Source organism: Chelmon rostratus, chromosome 9, assembly GCF_017976325.1.
Source record: "Chelmon rostratus isolate fCheRos1 chromosome 9, fCheRos1.pri, whole genome shotgun sequence".
NCBI classification, from domain to species: Eukaryota; Metazoa; Chordata; class Actinopteri; order Chaetodontiformes; family Chaetodontidae; genus Chelmon; species Chelmon rostratus.
Window position 1 is genome coordinate 19,777,112 of NC_055666.1, and position 22,038 is coordinate 19,799,149.

Below are 22,038 nucleotides of genomic sequence, written 5' to 3' on the forward strand. Positions count from 1 at the left end.
ACTTGCAGATACACTTATACTTTTATAGTCACTAGAAACTGTAGGTATATTTTTAGAGTGACTGTTGTACAGTACATTAACCTCAAAAGACCTAACATAAAGATACAATCGCATTATATTGCATAAAAAGAGCAAATTGTTTGTCATTTAAGACATCAGTTTTTGATGGGCCTCCAATTTTGTTTACTTACTACACTGCATTTAAATTTTCTGATGCCAGAAACTTAGATATAATATAGCCAATATTAAAGCACTGAACACACCACACACAATAAGGAGTCCGATTCGAAATGCATGAAGGTTGATGCAGAGGTGATGTAGGCCCAGAGGGAAGGCAGAGATCCACCGCTCGTCCCACAGGTCAGGGTGAGGAGTTCAGCTGCAGACCTCACCACAAAGAGTTCACTTTAACTGTGATTACTCTCTGAATAACATTATGCAAGACGAAAAAGTCTTTAGTCTTTAAAATCTGTTTGCCGTCATTATTAGCCTTCCTATAATAAGAAATGCTGAAATTTTGAAAAATAGAAACCTCTCCTATGCATACTGCAAGATCAGATAAATAATGCCTGTCATTTCTGAATTTGTGTGCGATTAAAATTCTTATCGGCAAAGAATTACGAAGTCATGCTCAAAAAGCTTGCGCAAGTATTACACAAGTGCTCCTAAATAAAGAATTTAAAGATAAAAGCTTTTGCATTTCTGATATAAATGCTATTTATGGAGATTAATGCAAACTTGAGCATCATTAATCCACCCAGAACCACAAAAAAAGAAATGCTGCAGATATAAAGAATAATTCATATTTCATATCCAGTCACATACTGAAAATGCATACTATAATCAGACCATTGTGCTTGATCAGTATCAAGAAGCGATATAACAGGCCTTCCTACAGTTGAGGAATATCATGCTGTTAGTTCATCGCTGTTAGATCCAGCTCCATAGATCCAGGCTGCACTTCACCAGAATTTGCTGTGGAAGTCTGTGTGCTGATTAATGGCTTTGACTTCAAGTACACCTGAATCGACAGTGTAGGAGTAAGAAATGAACCTCATCTTATGGACTATGCTTGATATGTGTTGGTAAGACCGAGGACTTTCACTGTAGTGAACTCCTGTATGATCAGCCAGCTGTGTCAAAATGCATTCACAAGGCTCTGCCAGATCATTCAGTTGTGTTAGAGACCCATTCCTCTTCCATCAGTATTACTTGAAAACCACAGTTTATTGTCACATTTGTCTCTGAAAGCTTGTGGCCACCTGTCAGAGAAAGTCACACTTGAGAACTAACGGGATATTTTATTGTTCTGTTTAGATCCATAAAACAAGCACAACCCAAGTCTGACCAGAGAGAGTGAGAGAAGGATGAAAGCAGGACCAGTATGCTGTAAAATCAGCAACACTCCAGAGTGGACTTTAGCCAGGAGCAGTGGAGTGGAGTCAGGGGACCAGTGAGAGCTGAGCTTTATAATGTAAGAAAGACTGAGATATGTGCACAGCTCCACTGGGAGAATCAACAAAGGTGCTGGGTGCTTGTATTAGTTTTAGCCATACAGTACCAGTGGCATGGCTCCAGGGATGGAAACTATTGGATGGTTAGTAATGAAATTTGGTACTTTACCATGATGAATTCTTCGGCCTTCACTATGTGTGCACACACGGCTAAGCAGCAGGTTAAAAATGCTTCCAACAAGGGTTGAATCTGTAAAGACAGTATTGGACAAAACACAAAATATTCAATGATAATGAAAAAGATGAGATACTAAAGAGTTAGACCAAAGGTACTGTAAAATGAATCAGTCCACCAGTCCACCACCAACCAGTCATTCACAAAGTAAATATATAGAGTCTAAAAGAGTAGAGTTGTTCACTACTTGTATGAACAAATCTTCGCTACTGAATCTTTTATAGTGAATTTCCAAACTGAACTCATGGCTGCAATGAAGCCAGCCGGAATCAGCACTGAACACCATGTGGTAGAAACGGTAATGTCTTCACTTACTCCACTATGTGCCAAAATGCCAGTGAACAGTGAAAAAGTGAACAAACTACATCGTCAGTGACTGAACGGAACTGATTCCAATCGGCAGTTTTTACAACTATACATGAGTAAGAATGAAAGGAGTAAAATACAGTTTGACCAACAGTGATGACTTGGAACATGTATTAGCAGCACATTAGCATGAGAAAGCTACTATTTATTGGGTGGTGTTGTTAACACAATAAAATGATCACAGAAGAAGCTCATTTATGTCTCGGCCAGCGTGGAGGTGCCAAAAAGTGCAGTTCCTTGAATGGCCACTTGAGGCAGGCTCCAAAGAAATCCCCATAGATCCCCATATTAAAAGGCCTTTTACAACTTTACAGCAGAAATAAATGTGTTTACAGCCTGGTACAAAAAAAACAGTTTTGGTTTCTATAGCTAATTTCCCCCTTCAAGACCTTATCCTTTCCTCATCCGAACCAAGTAGTCTTTCTTTTTACCATGACCACCAACAACAAGCAGTTTTTGTGACTAAACCTAAACAAACCCCAACAACAACAGTGGCAGATCAGAAAACAATCATATATAATATTTTTTGTCACCATAATATGCTTTTAAGTGGCACTAATGATGTAAAAAAAAAAAAAAAAAAAAGAAAAGAAAAGCCATTGATTGAGCCACTCAAACAAAATTAGAGGTGGTCTTGACGCAACCTGCAGCCTTGCCAATGCAACACTTTACACTTAGTTATTCCTTGATTGATTTTTATACAGATGGCTGCATCCATTCAGATGCAGACATTGAAGGACAGACACTGTCAATTCAGAGCACTGAGGTATTGACAATGTGCTGGTTTCCATCTGAAGCCTGGGAAGCATTGACAAATCATGAGTGAGCAAGGACACTTCAAATGTAGGTGTGTCAGTTAGCAATCTATGCGAGACCAGACAAGGTCAACATGATCTTTTGAGTAAACCCTCCAAACAGTATTGTTGCGTGTATATTCTGGAGAGGAATACTCAGCCTGAGTAATAGTACAGGGTAGTGGAGGACTTGGCTCAGATCATGTGAGAAGAACCACTGATTATGTTAATTGCTCTTTCAACCGGCATCAATATTGTGTGATTAGCTGTTGGGCCCTGAGATCCAGCATGTTTTACTGTAACATGCAATAGCACCAACCATTGTTTCATATTATAACACAGCGAATGACTCAAAATGATCACAATAGTTTAATTTCCAAACAATTGCTAATTGTTTCTGGTACTATTACAAATGGAAGATCTCTCAGGATCTGCTCAGCTTTGCTCTTGAATCCCAAAAATATCCTCCACAAAGTCCTCGATCCTGTCACTCCTGACGACGCGGTTTATGTAACTCTAAATGCAGCTAAGAGGCTGTCAGATTGGCGGATCAGTGATGAGAACACAGGGCATCAGCAAAGCTGTGCCTCGGAGGGGATCGAACCCGTCGTCTGTACTCCAGAGTTTCAGATCATGACAGATCGCGAACTGTTAACAACTGTATCCAAAGCATGGGGTGCAATCAGCTGTGCTACAGCAGGGACCGGCAAGAAATCAAATCCATTATGAACCAGGCTCTCCTGGCGCAAAGCACGTTTTCCTTCTTTCCTGCTATCTTTCGTTGCTCTTCTCCGTCTCCACTCCTCTCTTTGCTTTCACACAGGCCTGTTGGTTATTCCTGTCAGTGGCTGCCGGAGCCTCACTGGAGCTTGTATCAACTCCTTCCTCTCCCCGGTGTGACATTCACAGCATTACAATTGAGCCGTCAATCTGTCGGGCCTTACACCTGCAAAGCCACGAGCAGCGGGAAGCGCAGGAGAGCGACGAGTTTACCTCTGAGTCTGTTTTGCGTCTCTGTAGTTAGATCCTAACAACCACAATAAGTCTCAGACATGATGTGAAATTGATAAGCTTTTAGTTCCCAGCTGAGGCAAGCCATTCAGTCATCATTTTTCACCCTCATTTCCCCATCCACCGCTGGGTATTTTTTGCTGATGACTGACTTGGTGTTAGCTGTTGGCTTTTCATTCTGTTGGATTCTCATTTTTTTTTCCCCACCACCCCCACTGCTACCTCTCTCTCTCTCACACACACACACAAACACACACACTCCGTCTCTGCTGTTTCCCAAATCTTCTCTCCTTTTCTTTCTCTTTGTATTTGTTCCCACTCTCCCTCCCTCCCTCCCTCTTTCCCTCCCTGGGTAATGTCAGACTGAGCTCCTGTAAGGAGGAGATAAAGCCCCCCGGCAGGGCAGGACCACAGCTGTCACCTTCTGACTTCCTGGACAAGCTCATGGGGAAGACGTCAGGATATGATGCCCGCATCAGACCCAACTTCAAAGGTACAGTGTATGCCAAGGCAGACCATCACAGTAGCCCTCAAGAAAATCCAGCAGAAAGCACAAGCACGAGAGAACAAAACAAAGATGGTGGATCTGTGCTGTGAAAGCTAAACAGCTGACCACTGTCATGTGTTTGTGCTGTATCTTGTGCTCTGGTATGATCGCAGCTGGACGTAAATGATTCTCAGGCAAGTTCTGGAGTTATAAGGGTCTCCAGGTGCATTTACAGATATCCATGCATGATGATATCAAAGATAATGATATCCTCGAAAAGCGTAAGTCAGACTGAAACCATAATTATCAACGGCATGCCTATTTGTTTATATTTAAAGTAACATAATTGCCACCATGAGCTGTGTGGCACAGCTCCTGCTGCCGCTGCTCTAGCTGGTGACCATGTTGATAAGCAGGCAAAATCAATGAGCCAGTTTACTGAAAACTAACTTCCTGTTGTTTGTTGAATGCTAGCATGTCCCTGTCCATTTCACACCACGCAAAATATTTGCCTCATAGTTTGAAAATCAGATTTCAGGCAACAAAAGCATGGTTTTCGGATTCATTTAGAAAAAGATTGTGGTGTTTTGAGCCACTTATACACTAGAATAATAATAATAATAATAATAAATCGTTTATATTCTACTGGTTGGGGATAAGCAGATCCATAGTTTCATTGCAGTGTGCTTGATTGCACTAGACATGACCAATCAGCCCTTGCTTCTGATTGGTTAAAATGTATAACATGCTTACTTGTGCTTGTTAGATGATTTAGTTGAAGCTATGCTTTAGAGCACAGTAGTCTTTGACCGTGCTTTCATATGCTTACTCTACTTATCATACTTGTGCATGCTTTAGGTGTTTTGTTAACATTTTTTTAGTCAACGGTTGAAAAGGAGAACACGGACTACTGAGGTTTTCTTGAAACACGTGTCAACTATATGCTTGGACTGTATGGCTTAATTGGGTATCTTTAAGAAATAGACAGAACCACACTAACATATGGTTTTGGTTAAAGTACACACATCCTATAAGTGCTTTAAATGCATAAACACAACCATTAAAAACTGTAGCCATGCTGTAGTTGCTAATGAGCGGATGTTGTATATTGCAAGTATTTCCAGGATATTATAGGGAAAACAAATTAAATATGTGGTCAATGAAACTTTTGCACATATGCTTCCTCATTATGTTGATAAAAAACCTAATCCGACATGATTTTCAAAAGAGTTGCGCTCAACAATTTGCTCAGACACTAGAATGTGTGCAGGTGCATCTCTGTGACCTCTCCTTGCTCTTAGCTGTAACAATGCCAGCATTATCTGTCACTTCCGTACAGTTTTTTTCTTCAAACTTTTTGAAGTCAGTTTCAGTAATGGTTACGTGGTTGTAATTACACTTCAACTGACAGGCCTGAAAATCATACTGTCTCCAAGAGCCAAGCTCTTCAACAGCAGAAGTGAGGCTGGACTTGCACTGGTGCAACATTGTCACACACAGTGACTGTATGAGGGTGATAAGTAATGACAAACTGCTGTAAATCCAAAAAGGCCACACTACAGTGTATCAACATAATACTATAATTGGTATTTTACTGGGGACAGCAGTGCGATCTCATGAATCCAATCTGATGTGAAAGCTGTGTCAATTCAGTCTGTTTTTTCCTCCCACAGGCCCACCTGTAAATGTCACCTGTAATATTTTCATCAACAGCTTTGGGTCCATCACAGAAACTACAATGGTAAGAAGATTTCAAATGTTTCACAAATGTTAGAGAAGCAAATGTATTAACTTTAAAACATTACTTAGTTTGTCATGTTTAGAAATCTCACTGTAGTTCATTTGTTTCATGACATGATTTTGGAGTACAGTTTAGTCTGAACAGTTGAGTCTCGGCATAATTTATAAAGAAATCTGGAACCACTCCACCCTCTTTCTTTTCCACCATCTTCTCTGCTAATCCACTCCGTGCTGAAGCTGTTCCCTCATTTCTGTGTTTCCTGGAGCATAACAGTGCAACCTTCAGAGACCAACGGGTCACTGACATGCTGATAATGAACTGTCCACTCTGCAATTAAAATGAAAAATTGAGAAAGTGAATGAAAAGGGGGTATGAGAGAGAGGACAAGGGGTTCAGGGAGAAATGTCTGTCCTAAAGTCTGCATTTACAGTCTTATAGCTGCTAGGTCAGCACAATACAGCAGCGAACTGTTTAAGAGTGTCCAAGGGGGCCCACACGGTCTGACCTCCAGGCAGCGAATGATGCCATTGTATGCACTGGTGAAGCATGCTTTTCATTCTGATAAATGAAGTGAACAAGTCAGAAAAAGGAACAAATCTACAAAGCCCAAAGATGAATTCAGAATTAATTGCGCAGATTAGAATTCTAATTTAATTACTCATGTATGCTGGCTGCAGGCCGGACCGATTGTGTTCAGTACTTGTTCTCGGCCTGGCTTTCATTGCCAACAATCTGTTCACCAGCAGCACGTGGCTCCAGTGGCTGAACAAACAGCACACCATCTCATTCAATCAGTTACTGCGGGAAAATATGGTGAAGCTGGGGCATTTGCACAAGAGTGATGCCTTCATTAGCCCGAACCAATGGGGTTACATGGCCAAGGAGACATGGCATCTGTAATAACTCTAGTGCTTGCATCTGTCACCATGAATAGGAGATGCGTATGTAAACATTGCTTTTATTAACAGATGCATTTTTCAAGTTTACCACTTAGTGTCTAAGGAAATGCCATTATCCTACTGACGATCAATGATTTGCCTGATTTTGAATCCAGGACCAATTGTTCACTCTACCATCATAGGGGTACATATGCTCTACGGTGGACTGTACATCATTGTCTGTTTCTTTGTAATGGGGGTTATATCATTGCATACAGGAAGTTTTAAATAGCTGACAAAGGCATTTATTGCAATATTCTATTCAAGAAAGGGGAGCTCCCAATAACAGAACATTCCCTGAAACCTCTCAAATCACAACAGCAGAATCCACTTCTAAGCTCTCCATCTACACTATAACGCTCACTGATGATATATTTTCCATTAACTACCCCGCGTTCTTCCACAGGACTACAGGCTCAACGTATTTCTACGGCAAAAATGGAATGACCCTCGCCTGGCGTACAGCGAATACCCAGACGACTCCCTTGATCTGGATCCATCCATGTTGGACTCAATCTGGAAACCTGATTTATTCTTTGCAAACGAGAAAGGGGCCAATTTCCACGAGGTCACCACCGACAACAAGCTGCTACGGATTTTCCAAGATGGCAGCGTTCTGTACAGCATCAGGTAGCAACAAATATTCCCAAAATGTAAAAATTGGTGCCACTGAGTACTGTCTGACTCACAGTATTTCAAATACAGATAACTGCCGGCTCATTCCTCTGGACTTGCTTACTTTGTTTTGTAGTTATGGCTCAAACATCTGCCTGTGCTCTAAACACATGATGCAATATGGGCAATGTTGGGAGAGTCAATCACTTGGGTGTTTGTAGTTTGTTCTTCAGCTGGTGAAAAAGATATTGTGTCATCATAACACGGTAGCAAATGGGTGCTTGTGTGTATACTGCTGGCAGCTGTTGTCTCGCCTCTGGGCGATACATTACAGCAGGTAATTACACAGCTTTCCTCCCAGACAGACTCCCAAATAACATACTCTCTCTCTCCCTTTTCTCTCTCTTCTTTGAGGATTCTTGAAGGCTTAATGCATCAACACCACAACAAATAAAAGATGCCTACGCCAATTACTTTGCCATTACTGTGGTGCGACGAGTAATCAAATGGCAGTGACTCAATATGTTTTCCGATCTACTGTTTTCATCAGGAAAATCTGTTTTTCATTTGTCCAGTTTTATTGCATTGTACACGTATAATCCTCCTGTTTCATGATTTGAAAAAAAAAGAAGAAGAAAACCAGCAGCTCATCAGTGATTTTACTGCTCTTTTAATCACCCATTAGTCTTCCTTGTGTTTGTGTCTTTTTCTTGAGCCCTTTTGTCTTTTTGACATCCCCTATTGCTCCTCTTCTCTCTTCCAATCTGTTTTTCTATCTTAGGCTGACTCTTACCCTGTCCTGCCCTATGGACTTGAAGAATTTCCCAATGGACATTCAGACCTGTACCATGCAGCTTGAAAGCTGTGAGTCTTCTTCGCTTCCTCCTCTCCCTTTTGTCTCATTTTCCTCTTTTTATCTACCCGCTCTTCTCAATTTTCTACCTTTTGACTCGCTTGTAAAATGTCTAACCCTGTTATATTGGTAGGAACTGAATAATAACTTTAAATTTGCCTCACAATTGGAGTTATTTTCATTTAAAGTCCATGTGGAAAATGGTTCCTTTATCTTTTCTAATTGCATCTCATGTGTTGTTGGTCATTTAATGATATTTGGAATGTGACTGCTGCAATTAAGCTCGTCAGCAATCTGTGTATGTGATGTTGCGGGGGGGCGCACAACCGACATTTGCTAAACCCTTACCCTGATTGATTTCTCCAATCAAAGCTTAGCCACAGTAACCAGGCACAGCAGGACTTCAAGCTTTCGATTTCTCTGCATGTTGAAGCGGTGTGCACAGGGCGTGTAGTAAGAGCAACACCCTGTGGGCTATAAATTTTGCCAAGTGCAAAAGTGTAAGGCCTGGTTTAAACTGTATGTTTGTCTGCTGGCTGCAGACAATAGAATGTCAGGCTAACTCGTAATAAGATAACTCGCTTATTACATACAGTAATCCAGCATGACCGCCAATGCTAGTGGCACTGCATAATTTTGTGCAGCTACGTTGAAAAAGCCCCATTCACTAGCACATCCACTCTGTAGGCTAGTATTTCCATACTGTGTTGGAGCTAGTCGTGGATGCCACTTGAGCAGAGTTTAGGCTAACATAAGAAGCTCTCGCCAAACATATTGGTCAGTCCTGATGCTAAAAGGTTTATCTTCTAATCTTTAAAGTGAACCATATCTAATGTTTAAGCCCCTTTGCAGGTTGCTCACTTTAAAACAAGTCAGCTTCAAACATTAAGTCAGAAAGCAGTGTTTTCACCCACCTCATCAAGCTAATGATAGCTTAATTAGCTAGCTAGCTACAACTGACCGTGTTAAGACAAAATCAGTGGTTGCTAGCGATAAATGATAAGCCTGCTTTTATCTACCATTGCCTGAAATCAAGGACATAGTTTTACAAAAACTGCTAAGAAGTTATAATTCTGCCTTCATTTGACAGGTGGCAACAGGAAAGGGGTGGTGGAGCTGAGCAAACTGTCAGTTGTTTTTCAATTCTTTAGCCTACCTTTTTAAGGCTACTGTACATTTACGAAAACAAGAAACAAGTTAACAAAATGTACAAAAGGCGTTTGAAACCTGTTAAAAAGTTCTTGCATTGATAAAACACAGGGGAAGAATATTTTTTCCCACTTTCAGCCCTCCTTGCCTTTAGCAGAGCTAGTAGGCTATCTGCCCTCATGAAACCAATTTCCAGGATATAAATAATAAAACTTTAATTTTGTGTCCGTTTTATTATATGTGACCCACCCCCTGTGCCTAGAGGTGACCTAATTTCCTGTCAGGAACAAAAGAATTTGAAGTCTAGTGAAAGGGAGGAAACAGAAGGAGCACTCGCACCATTAAGTCACTGTGCACCTTTTCAGAGCATTGCTCACAAATAAATAAGTCAAGCTGAATGCTGGTATCTCGAGCTGCGTCCTTATCTGATCCAACAAGAACAAGAGGTACTGGTTTGTATAGAACTCGTTACTCCCTCTTTGTCCATGAGGCGGCATGATTTATTTCTGCAAATTAATACAAGGACAGATAAAACGAATAAAAAAAACTATAAATTTAGTGCAGAAATGTAAAGATATTTCACCCTTTAGGGGTGTATGGGAGAGGAGAAACAGATGCATCCTTAAAGCAGCAGTGTGTCTGTATGCGTTCCTGTTGGGGTAAGTGTATCACATCACACTGCCATTAAAGGAGATGTAATCATTTCTGATTAAAGGTCTGGTGAGTATACTTGGCCTTGTGTTGACAAGCGGTAGTACAACACCCAAGGGTGCGATCACCTTGGCTGGAGCTCGATGTTAAGAGGACATCATAGGTTTTACTGCCACTGCTGGAGCTGTGGAAACACCGTCTGCTCAACATGAGAAAACGAGAGAGAGGCGGGTGATGGGGGGGTAAAGTTATCTTTGGGGTTTGAGAGAGCCAAGGCCAATCTTCTTTTCTGGCCTTTCATGCCATGGGCTTATATAGATATATAAATAGAACCAAGCAGAAGATTCTGCCTTACTCTGACACATCAAAAGCTCCATATATGCAGCTTATACCACTTCACTCGGCCCTGAGCCATTAGTGTCCAGTAACCTCAAATCTACTTTACACTGTAAGTCCAAACCAAGACTAAGACAGCAAATCTGAAGCATAACCGTAGCTGCGTTAGGATAGTGTCTTTCATTATGTGAACTGCTTTTTAACATGAAAGAGATGGCATGTGGGTAAGAGTCTACCTGCTAAAATATTCCAGACACCCAGCCTCATGAATTTCATTTATTTTATTGCACCTTGAACACTATGTCAATTATGTCTTTACGCCTCTTAGCTGTAGCTGGCGAAAGACCATTTCATTATGTTAGGGAAGCATTGGTATTCCCCTTGTTTGTTACAGCAGGTTGTGTGAATGACAGTGAATTCTCCTAATGAACAAGATACCTGTGTTTTTCAGGCGTGTGGTATGGGATAGGTTATAACATCTTGAATAATTGATGCCTTTGTAACTTAGGCCCTGTAGGGTCCCAGTAGTCACCAGTGTTGTTCAGATGTGCAAGGAATTCTGCATTGTTGTTGCATGTGGCATGCATTTTTAATATAGCTCTGATCAGGCAGCTGTGAGAAGGAGTGCAACCTTGAAAAGGAGCTGGCGAATCAACCGCGTGTGGAAGCAAAATAATTATTGACTTGAGTGCTTTACTAGACTGTATATTCACTTGCAATTAGTACTGGTGCACATGGGTGGTTGTGTGCTTTGGAAAGATTACACACACTAATCAGCTCAGTGTGTTTTAGCGCATACAGTATCTCCTGTCATATGCTGCAGATATGCTCCTCATGACCCCCCTTATTCGGTAACCTTCAAGCAACCGTGACAACATGACTGTAGCTGTGGTGGGTGACCTTTACTGTGGCAAACATGATGGCAGAGGTTAGCTGGTAGCTGGACAGATGGGCAGAGGCGACATTACATCACTACAATCGTCCAAGTTTCATTCTCTCTCTGTCTCTGAGTCTCATTAGCCAAGGATTCTGATGTTTCTCATGCACACATTTTATACTGTGGTAACAAGAACCCAGTCAGAGTGGTGGCGTTGGAAAGAAATTAGGTTAAGAAGGAAGTAGGGGACGAGGATCGCAGCAAAAAGTGATAAAAAGAGAAGTATATTTAACAGTGTCGTGGTGCATTTGCTTTCATGCATTATGTGTAAATATCCACTGAACAGCATTGTCTGTAATTCTTTTAGCAACAAGGCATGTAAATGATTTATCCTGTGACTGATGCATAGTCCGTTAACCAATATGCAGCCTTGTTTTGACGTCTACTTATTGATATATGATAAAAATGATGGAGTGCAGTTGCATGTAAAATGCACCACTCCCCAGATTTTAAATGCATAGCTCATCACCAAAATGCATTTATCAGCTAATTTCACCCAATTTTCTAAAGGTTTGGCATGCCTGAGATGTTAAAGCCTGACAAATAGTGAGCAATTAAAGAGCATCTTATTCACATCTGTGGCAAGTCAATTTTGAAAAAGTAAAAAGTAAAATGCATGACATGATGAAACAAAGTGTCAGAATTTGTCTGAAATTATTTGCAAGATTCATGGAAAGAAGAATAGGACAATTCATAGTCTCCTCTATTCAGTGTAATCTAGATTAAGTGACGCATTTCTTTCAATTTTTTCCCTATTTCAATATCTCCTCTTCATCTCCTCTGTTCTCTTTTCACAGTTGGTTACACCATGAATGACTTGATCTTTGAGTGGCTGTCTGAGAACCCCGTACAGGTGGCTGATGATCTCACCCTCCCCCAGTTTGTGCTAAAGGAGGAGAAGGATTTGGGCTACTGCACTAAGTATTACAACACAGGTACAAAATGAATTCCATTTAAGGTGTTGAGAAAGCAGGGCTCTCACACTGAAAATCTAAATTGTAACTGAGTGCTGCAGCTGTGACTTGCTGTAAAAGAAAAGTTGCTTCAACCGTAATTTAATTGCATTATATCTTTATCATGCATCTATATTCTTTTCTCCCATTCTTGGAGTGTATTTAAAAAACTGTGCAAGACAGTTGAGTGTACTATGTCATGCATCTGCAGGTAAATTCACCTGCATCGAGGTGAAGTTCCACTTGGAACGCCAAATGGGCTACTACTTGATCCAGATGTACATCCCTTCCCTCCTCATCGTCATCCTCTCGTGGGTGTCTTTCTGGATAAACATGGACGCTGCACCAGCCAGAGTGGGTCTGGGCATCACCACTGTACTGACGATGACCACGCAGAGTTCTGGTTCAAGAGCCTCACTGCCCAAGGTCAGTCTGGAGACTAGTGACAAACATTTATGATGGTTTGTCCATAGTGGAAGGTGGATTCTGTGTTGCAGGCAGACTGTTTACTGAGCGATCAACTAGAAACCAGAGATGCAGGGGATGAAATACCACACGGGCCACAAAATTCTGTATTCCTGTATTTGTTTCTCTAATTTAGTGAGGTATTTGCACAGTCTACTAGGCAGTTTAGTGTTGGGCTATTTAAGGCATTTCATGCCGACTGCGTGCCTGAAAATCAATGGAGGACAAATAAAATAGTAGTTCTCTGCTGTAGAACTTGAAATATTGGTCATAGAAACCAATTTTGTAACTAATCATATGCTCGTCCTCCTCCAATAAGCATGTGTGTGTGAGAGGAAATAGCATTACATAATGCTATTAGCTCAACAAAAAGGTCAGTGACTTGGTAGAAAAAAAAATCTAATAAATTGATTGTGGCCCGAGTCTGAAACTTGCAGACTGTTCTGACATTTTGCTCTGACATGTCCCAAAAAAAGTGATTCATGATTTAGAAAAATACCATTACTTTTCCTACCTGATATTTCCAGACAAGCTGACAAAGCCGACCCAAAAGCTCCATAAAACAAGTGACAGACGCGCAGCGGATTTTTGTTTACTCAGGACTGCAAAAGGTTTACTGAGGCAAAGGCATTTGGAGGGGGTTTTGGAATGGGACGACCTATTACGGCATATTAAGTCATGAAATGCTGACTTTGCATGAGCCAGGTCCTGATTTAGAGACTGAGCAGGGAGCAGACAAACAAGGGCCAGGTGGGGTGAGGACACCGGCATGAGAAAAACATGCAGGGCAGAGCACAAAGCACCTGGGGAAAAGATCAGGCAGCAGGGGGGAGGACAGACGCTATTATACCATCATGAAGGCAAGTTCTTTCTTTCTGATCGGCTGGCAGGTGTCCACTAAAAACATGTTGTGGAGTACCATGAAGATCCAGCCAAGAGTTTAACCAATGTTCTAAATCAGTGCACATGGTGTATTAGATTGCTGGTAACCATAGCAACAGCACTTCTGCCTGGTGCTATGTTACCAGTTTATTCTGGCTGGTGGTTGTAGAGTTTGACTGCATTTTTTGTGCATTTGACAGTTAGGAAGAGGGGTTTTTTTGTTCACTTAAAGGGAGTCTTTGCAAATTTCCAACCAGATTTGTGTCATTACAAGGTGGGTAGTTTATGCAAATGACCAAGTTTAACTTCCCTCCATGCACCCAAAGCTCCTCTCTTTTCACATCATCTGGAGGATTTCTGAAGGCTCTAGGATTGTTGGTCCAATTACAGACCAGCTGCAGCGGCCCAGTGCATTCTGGTTATAGTAGGTTTTCTTTCTTATGAGCAAACGGGAATACTTTCACTTTGTTTCTGTTTACTCTGGTCATAATGCACCAATTTCAGAATATTTGCATCTTTCCACTGCATAGACAGCCCAGTTCTTTCCAGTGGTGAAATACTTCATTAATTTAACCGAGGAATAATCGCTGAGATCCAGACTCACATTCACACCTGGAAACTCCTAGTACAACCACAGTCTTATCTGCCACTGAGCAGCTCCACTGGAGCAGTTGGGGGTTAAGTCACTTGGTTAGTAGTACCTAAGTGGTGGTGATGAGGAACAGGGAGCAGTTCCAGAACTATATAGCTTGTGACCCTTTAAAATGGAGAGATATCTTCTCAAGAGGGCTCCTCGCAGCTTCTGGTCTCAGTGTGGATGTGTTTTTCTTTCTGAGATTGCTTCATTTGAAGCATTTTAGAGGCCCAAAGAGGTCAAAGTATTCAGTATTTGACAAGACAAAAACCTTATTTTCTTCAAGACGGTTGGAAAATGCAGTGACAGCTTCAATTTGTTTCCTGCACACATCAACTCGCTTACAGAATTTGAGTTCCTGCATCCTGAAAATAGATTTATACTGGGGGAAAAGTCATATAATATTTTCAGGAATGAAGTTACAGGCAAAAATGACTTGGTAAGAAAGAGATTTTTGCAGTGTGTAAGTTCCTCAATGGGTAATTTAAGCCACTACTTGCCAGATGCAGCCATTATGTGTCAGTGTCAATGCTTAATCAGTCAGCTTTTTAGCATCATGGTTTGAACTTTGCCTGAATCCATTCCCTTCACTGTAGACTACTTTTTGTGTATTTCTTAACTCAAAATATAGGAATGCCCTGCACAAATAAAATAAAAAAAGACAACATATAGTGTTAGAAAAAGGTGTATGCTGATATTTATGCTCGTTCAGGTACCCTCTTATTTACATGTGGTTTTCCGGATGTTTCCTCTGTGTTTGAACACTAGCAGCTAACAAAAATAAAATAATTGCCTGAAATATGAAACAAAAGGGTTTTTTTTTAAGGACAGCCATGGAAGGAAGGTGTTTCCATTATTAGAAAACTTTGTCAATAGGTGTTAAATGGCATGTTATGTGTGGCAGCTGGAGTATGAGCCTGAAATCCAGTGGAGGTGTTGATTAAAACATTGCAGAGTTGTTTTCATTGTACACAAAAGCGATGTGTTTGTACCCTACGGATGTGTCAATTCCTGTTTTTTCCCCCCACTTTTATGCACGTATCTGTATCAGCCAGTAAGCTGCTGCTCAATGGAGGGAAGCTTCCACAGAGCGCTTGCTCAGTGGGCGTTGCTGATTCGCTGTGACACATCCGCTCTCGTGGACGGCCGGGCCCGGCTCTCCTCGAGTCTTACCCGTGACCTGTCTCATGGCTATGTGTCAACTGCCCACATCCCTCTGACTCATCATAAATCTCGGCAATCCCAAAGATGTGTGTCATTACGTGCAAGAGGGAGCTGAGGAATGGGAGCGACCCACAGAGTATCCATTAGCCTCACTGATTGGCCGCCGATGACTCTGTGACCTTGTCTGTCCCCAGGTGTCCTATGTGAAGGCCATTGACATTTGGATGGCGGTGTGCCTTCTGTTTGTGTTTGCTGCCCTGCTGGAGTACGCAGCGGTTAACTTTGTCTCAAGGCAACACAAGGAGTTCATCAGGCTGAGGAAAAAGCAGCGGCAGCAGAGAATAGTAAGTGTGAGATCACACACACTCGCAGGCGAAAGCATGCTTACACATTGTGTTGCACTTTGTAGCAGATTCTAAAAAGTGGCACATGCACACACACACGCACGCACAAACACACACTCCAGTCCTTGTCAGCCTCTGTAACATTGACTTATGCCTCTTGTTTTTGCGGGATGCTGTATATTCAGGAACTGACAACATCAACACGCTACAGCTGGCTGTCATATTACATGAGGAGGAACAGTTTATTTCAGTTCAGCTTGTTTCCATGGCGAGCGCTGACCTGTGAAGAGCCTTCGCGATCCTTTCCCTCTGTCACTACATTTGACACAGACCAACAGCCTATCTACCAACCCTGTGGCACTGGGATACCCAAACCCTGCAACACTGATACAGTTCTGTATTCTCAGACACTAAGACTGCATTTTTGCTGCTGCTCCTGTATCCAAAAATGCTGTGAAAAAAATCTCTGCGCACCTGAATGTGTGGCAGGTGCGTCAGAGGAAGGTGCAACTTGAAAACAGTGAGAAATACTCAAGCATTCTCATTTACTGCTGAAATACAAACGTTTGGTTTGGCTGATAATCACCTTTGACTTACTAACTTGCGACACCAATAAATCTGCAACATCCATGAACAAGTGAATTTAAGAGCAAACGTAGCGACATATCATGACTCTTACAGTGTTATCCAACATATTAAATTCAAAGGGGAAGGTAAAAGGGTTATCATAGGAATCATACATTAAATATATCTCCCCCAGGTCAAGGGCTGTTGTTGTGTAACATAACATTCGTCTTTCAATGAGTTATTATAGCGAGCTAGCAAGCACCAAATTAGATTTTCTTCAGAAAGGTCCTTTAGAGTACTGATTTATTGTTCAAGTGTTCTTCTGTACCACATTCTAATAAGGCGTAGGCAGAGGTATCAGCTGTAGAGATGTCTACTTCTCCAGAATATGATCGAACTAAATGGCTCTCGGCCATCCACAGACCTTGTTGTGGGCAATTTCATGTACGAACTAGTTCTCTCTACCGAACCCACCAACCATATCACTGCGCAGAAGGAAGCGTGCATCTCCTCCCCCTACCCTTCATCTGACGTTGCTAGCTTGTGTTCACCAGCTGATTCTCTAAATATGCAGCTGAGTGAATCAGTGAGACACATTAACGTAAAAGTCATCTGTGTCTGAATGGAGAGGAGGTCGCTCGACATCCTCACAGATCCACGTTGCTTTTATACGTTTACAGTCGATCTATAGTTTTGTAATTCAGATTGTTCAGGCTGTTGTTTTTGATATGTTGATTTTTTCTGTACACACAACATCTGTTTTGTCTGTCCATCCTGGAAGAGGTATCCCTGCTTTGTTGCTCCTCCAGAGGTTTCTTCTCTCTTTCTTGGGGGACGGTTTTCCCTGTCTATAGAGGGTTCATGTGGTGTGCAGACTGTAAAGCCCCTTAAGGCAGTTTGTGATATTGGCCCACATAAAATGGATCCCTCGTTTTTTTATCTTGGCATCATTTGTCATCCAAGCATCCCCTAAATTGGATCCAATTCTTGAACGACAATTATCAAGGCAAACAGCTTGTAAGTTGACAAATAAAAGTGTTTACAGGGAGGTGAGAGACCTTTTGCGACACAGAGAGATTTGTCTCCAGAGTAACAGACGGGACATCTTGAAAATCCCATTAAAACAGCTCAGAGGCTGGGCAGCTTCCCAGACTGATGGCAAAGTTCCCTGAAAAGGCAGAAGAGTCCAGCAGATTTACCGGGCAGTCTGCCCCCCCTGCATCGATACAGGACAGAGAAAATGATGGTCTGTAGAGGAAAGGACTTCCCCTGTCCACATCAGCTGCACAATTACTCCCACTGACGAGTCAGGAGGTTGCAAACTCTGCACCTAAGAGGTATCGACACATGCACCGATGTGTCGGACAAGAGAAAGAGAGGTTGGGAATCTGATGGAGTGAACAAATCTCAGGGTGGCCAGCTTTAATCAATGCACTTTAGCAGCTTCGCCTCTGGTGCTTTCTGAACCAAACACAGCGACAGCGGATATATCCACACAGCCTTCACAGTCACAGAAATAAAAAACAGAGATTCCATTTATAGTCTCTGCAGAAATAATTTGACCTGGCCTCTCGAGGATTCTTTATTCGTCTTCAAAGCGGATGCAGATAATGTCCTGTATTATCACACTCACAGTGCCTCTTTAATTGCAAGCTGAGAAACGTCTGCTCAAGTTTGCTGTTGGAATTTGAAGTTTGCATCATTAATCGCTGTATTTTTTTGGCATGGCACAGGTAGGTTTTTCATTTAAATGAAGCGGGGGGAACTCTTGTTCCCAGCGAAACACTAACTACGTCCAAAGCTAATTAGAATTTCAACACTAATGACGACAGGTTAAGTCTTGTTTCACGACAGAAGATGAAATAAAGAGCAATAACTCTTCCTCATTTGTCTGCCTTCCTTTCCGATGGAGGTGTTTGCCAGTCAGCCTGGGAGTGTTGAGTTGTTGCGGAAAGTGAACGACATCCCTGCTAACAGCTCAGCCTACAGGAATGTGAATCAGCACTGCAGCGCCTGTGCCAGGGTAAAGAACTGAACGCTGTGTGCACCCTGACCTTCAAACCCAATTCCTGTCCATGCCCCCACTCCCCCGAATTGATTGTGTCGTGCAACTTTGCCTTCACACCTGAATATGTTCTGGCCTTTCTCCCACTGCCAAACCCCTCTTTGTGCTGATCTCGCCCCTGTTGCTGTAGCCCTCTTTTTCTGACTTTATGCCCTCTTGTACCAACATTGCTAACCTGGAACTCTTGACCTTTATTCTTTCCCACTGCGTAATCTGTTTATAAGCTACTATAAATTCAACCTACATTTCTTCCTCTTGTTGTCTCCTTGTCATCCAACTTTAAAATCACCTTTTTTCCAGGTCATTCTCCGAGACTGTTGACATTTAGAGCAATTGTTGTGTTCTTCTAAATCATCCAACTATCTAATTTAGAAAAATAGTTCAAAGTTTGTGGAAATGGGCTCGACAGGTGTTAGGTGACAAGACTGATTCAAGATCACTCTCATGCCTGTGCCATAAATATGAAGCTACAACCAGGAGCTGGTAGCAAATTGGCTTAGCTTAGCATTACGACTGAAAACAAGGGTAAACAGCTAGAATGTCCCAGTTAGAAACTCCCAAATTGTCCCACTAATCATCACAATTAAAATAATAATTATAATATTATACTTGTTTACATCATTTACATTGACTTTTATCATGTTCTGTCCAACTGATTATTACCAAACTGACTACAAAAATATAAACAATGCACTACGTTTCTGCATTGAAAACTTATTTGTCAGTATTTGTGTCAATCAATCAATCCATATGTTGTTGTCAAGGCTTTTGCAAGCCAATGCTAAGCAATCATAGGCAGGCATCATAGGCTATGATGCACATAACTGCATAAATCTGCCTGCCTGAACTTACAACGCTTTTGGGGTTTGAAAATACAGTGACTATAGCCTACCAGCACCTCTAAAGATCACCAATTAACAGGTTACATCTTGTTTCTTAACCTCTATAACATCCAAAGTGTCAAACTGAAATTTGATACACACATACTTTTACTTAAGTACGGTTTCGAATGCAGGATTTTTACTTGTAACTGAGTATTTTTACAGTGTGGTATTGCTACTTTTACTCAAGGAAAGGATCGGAATACGTCTTCCACCACTGCTAACTTGTAAAACTCAGATCATTACTGGTCACACCCTGAAAACAACCACCTCGACAGTAACGTTATCCCTCACAGAGCACAATATATAATATTGATTGTGATAATCAGAGCAGTCTCAATTGATCACAAAGGGTGTAGCTGCTGCTGAGGGGACAGACGATGAGCACCTATTATCTTTAGAGAAACACACCATTAGACCTTAGCACATGATGTAGTGTATCGTTTAGGAAGGTGTAGGAGGGATAATTAAGCTGTGCTAGAAGAGCTCCAGCTCCTTATACTTCTGTTCTATGGCGCAATTTGTCATTGGAGCAACACACATAGTTAGAAGCTGTGAAGTTACTCATAACCAGGAAGATGTAAGAGGGAGGAAGTTCACAGTAAATGGAGTTTAGTCTTCCACTAAATAGTGACGGTGCAAGCAAAGGGCAGGTAGCAGAGATCAGAGGTAAGAATACCTTTGAAAGGACTGAATGAATATAGTGTGCAAGAGAAATTTAACAGCAAGAGACAGGTGGGGACAGGTGTGAAATACATCAGTAGAATTGGACCTTTGGCAGCAGCTGGTAGGGTCTCACTGCCAAGTCTGTCCAGCACAGAGATGAGAATTTCAGCAGAGTAGCAGAGAGCTGCCAGGGTCAATGAGAGAGAAACTGAGTGAGGGGGGGTGACGCAGGGATCAGAGCTTTCAGGGCACTTCACACTGACTACTAATCATCCAATTTAGATCCCACATCTTCACTTCCCCCTGCTAAAGTGAATCTCTCAAAGTGTCACAAGGCTGTCAGAGTTAAGCTGCATGTCTATTAATATTCTCTTCAGAGGGCGGGAACAGTGTCTCATTCACTGTAAAGAAAAGAAAAAAAGCCCCCCACCATTCATCAAAGCATAATGCAAAGTGCAAAGTGTTTTTTTTTTGGCGGGGTTGAGATCATGACTTTTCATTAATAGACATTTTGAAAGGTCCGTCATTCTGCAACTTTGAAAGGAGCTGCAAAGGAGAGACGGAGGTTAATTTTTTGATTAACTTTCAGGATTATAATTTCCTTTCTTCCGCCTAATGATGATGCCCTCTGATTCCCCTCTTCGTGTCATCGAAACTTCCAAAAGCTAAATTGATTAAAGAAAGTTTATCTGAGGCTAGAGCCCATTTTAGCCCCAGTTTGTGCCTCTGGTACACTGTGTTACCATGACATGCAACTCACAGAGCTAAGCAGCCGGTTCTCTGTAAACAGTCATGTTTATACACTTATGATAAACTGAAGGTTTTTCCAAAATTCTTAAAGTCCATTCTAACCACTTGCTGTATGAGAAAAAAAGATTTTTAACCCTTTCCCTAAATTGTGACTATATTTCCTAAACCAAACAGAATGTGTTAATATTTTCTTGTGTGAACATGCTGTCAATTTTCAGCTACCAGGATAGAAAATATATTGTTGCTGCTTAAGAAAGGGTCCAAAATCTGTTTTCCCTGCATCCAGATGGTGAGAGTCTTTGAGGATTGTGGAAATACCTGTAGAACAGCGATAAGCATTGCTGAATGAATGTAGGGTTCTCAAACATGGCCAGGTATTTCTTTTTCAGAGAAACGAATGGCAACATTAGAGGAACAAACTGGGGCTGGTGGCTGTTTTACACTTAATTACTGGCAAAACGTCGACTGTGTTTAAAAAGTTTCATCGCTAGATTCAGAATTTTTATTTTTCTGGGGATCATCCACTGAGAGGAAATGTAAAAACTTAGAGCTAATTGTTGTTGACAGCTGTTGTCCCTATGCTTGACTCTACAGGAGGAGGAACTGGTGAGGGAGAGCCGCGGTTTTTACTTCCGGGGTTACGGGCTGGGTCACTGCCTGCAGAACAAAGACGGTGCCGCTGTGGAGGGGGCCACTGTGTTCACCCCCCCGCCTCCAGTTACCATGTACGACGGAGAGGTACTTCACAAGCGTTTCGTGGACCGGGCCAAGCGCATTGACACCATATCCAGAGCCGTCTTCCCCTTGAGCTTCCTCATATTCAACATCTTCTACTGGATCACCTACAAAGTGCTGCGACACGAGGACATCCACGCAAATTTGTAAAAGGCTCTCTTTGCCGACCCCAGTTGCTACTACGTTCTTTTCTCTCTCTCACTCTCTCTCTCTCTCTCTCTCTCTCTCTCTCTCTCTCTCTCTCTCAGAACCAAAACTGCCTGTCAGATCTACATTACAATGAGGAAATGTGTCAAGAGGCATATCTGCTTCTTAAAACCATTGCTAAAAACTTTGTGCTCAGGTGCGACTTCGGGAGCTCAGAC

The 22,038-nt window shown here is 41.8% G+C and overlaps 1 protein-coding gene across 1 annotated transcript in view; it reads left to right on the forward strand.

Annotated features, from left to right (window-relative positions):
* glra4a (glycine receptor, alpha 4a) overlaps positions 1–21,823 on the forward strand; it is a 45,629-nt gene extending 23,806 nt beyond the window's left edge. The window contains exons 2-9 of the mRNA XM_041944094.1: positions 4,223–4,353; positions 6,021–6,088; positions 7,433–7,656; positions 8,423–8,505; positions 12,365–12,502; positions 12,732–12,946; positions 15,860–16,009; positions 21,533–21,823. Coding sequence (XP_041800028.1) covers positions 4,223–4,353; positions 6,021–6,088; positions 7,433–7,656; positions 8,423–8,505; positions 12,365–12,502; positions 12,732–12,946; positions 15,860–16,009; positions 21,533–21,823 — 1,300 coding nt within the window. The remainder of the gene's footprint in view (positions 1–4,222; positions 4,354–6,020; positions 6,089–7,432; positions 7,657–8,422; positions 8,506–12,364; positions 12,503–12,731; positions 12,947–15,859; positions 16,010–21,532) is intronic.
* Positions 21,824–22,038: the final 215 nt, after the last annotated feature.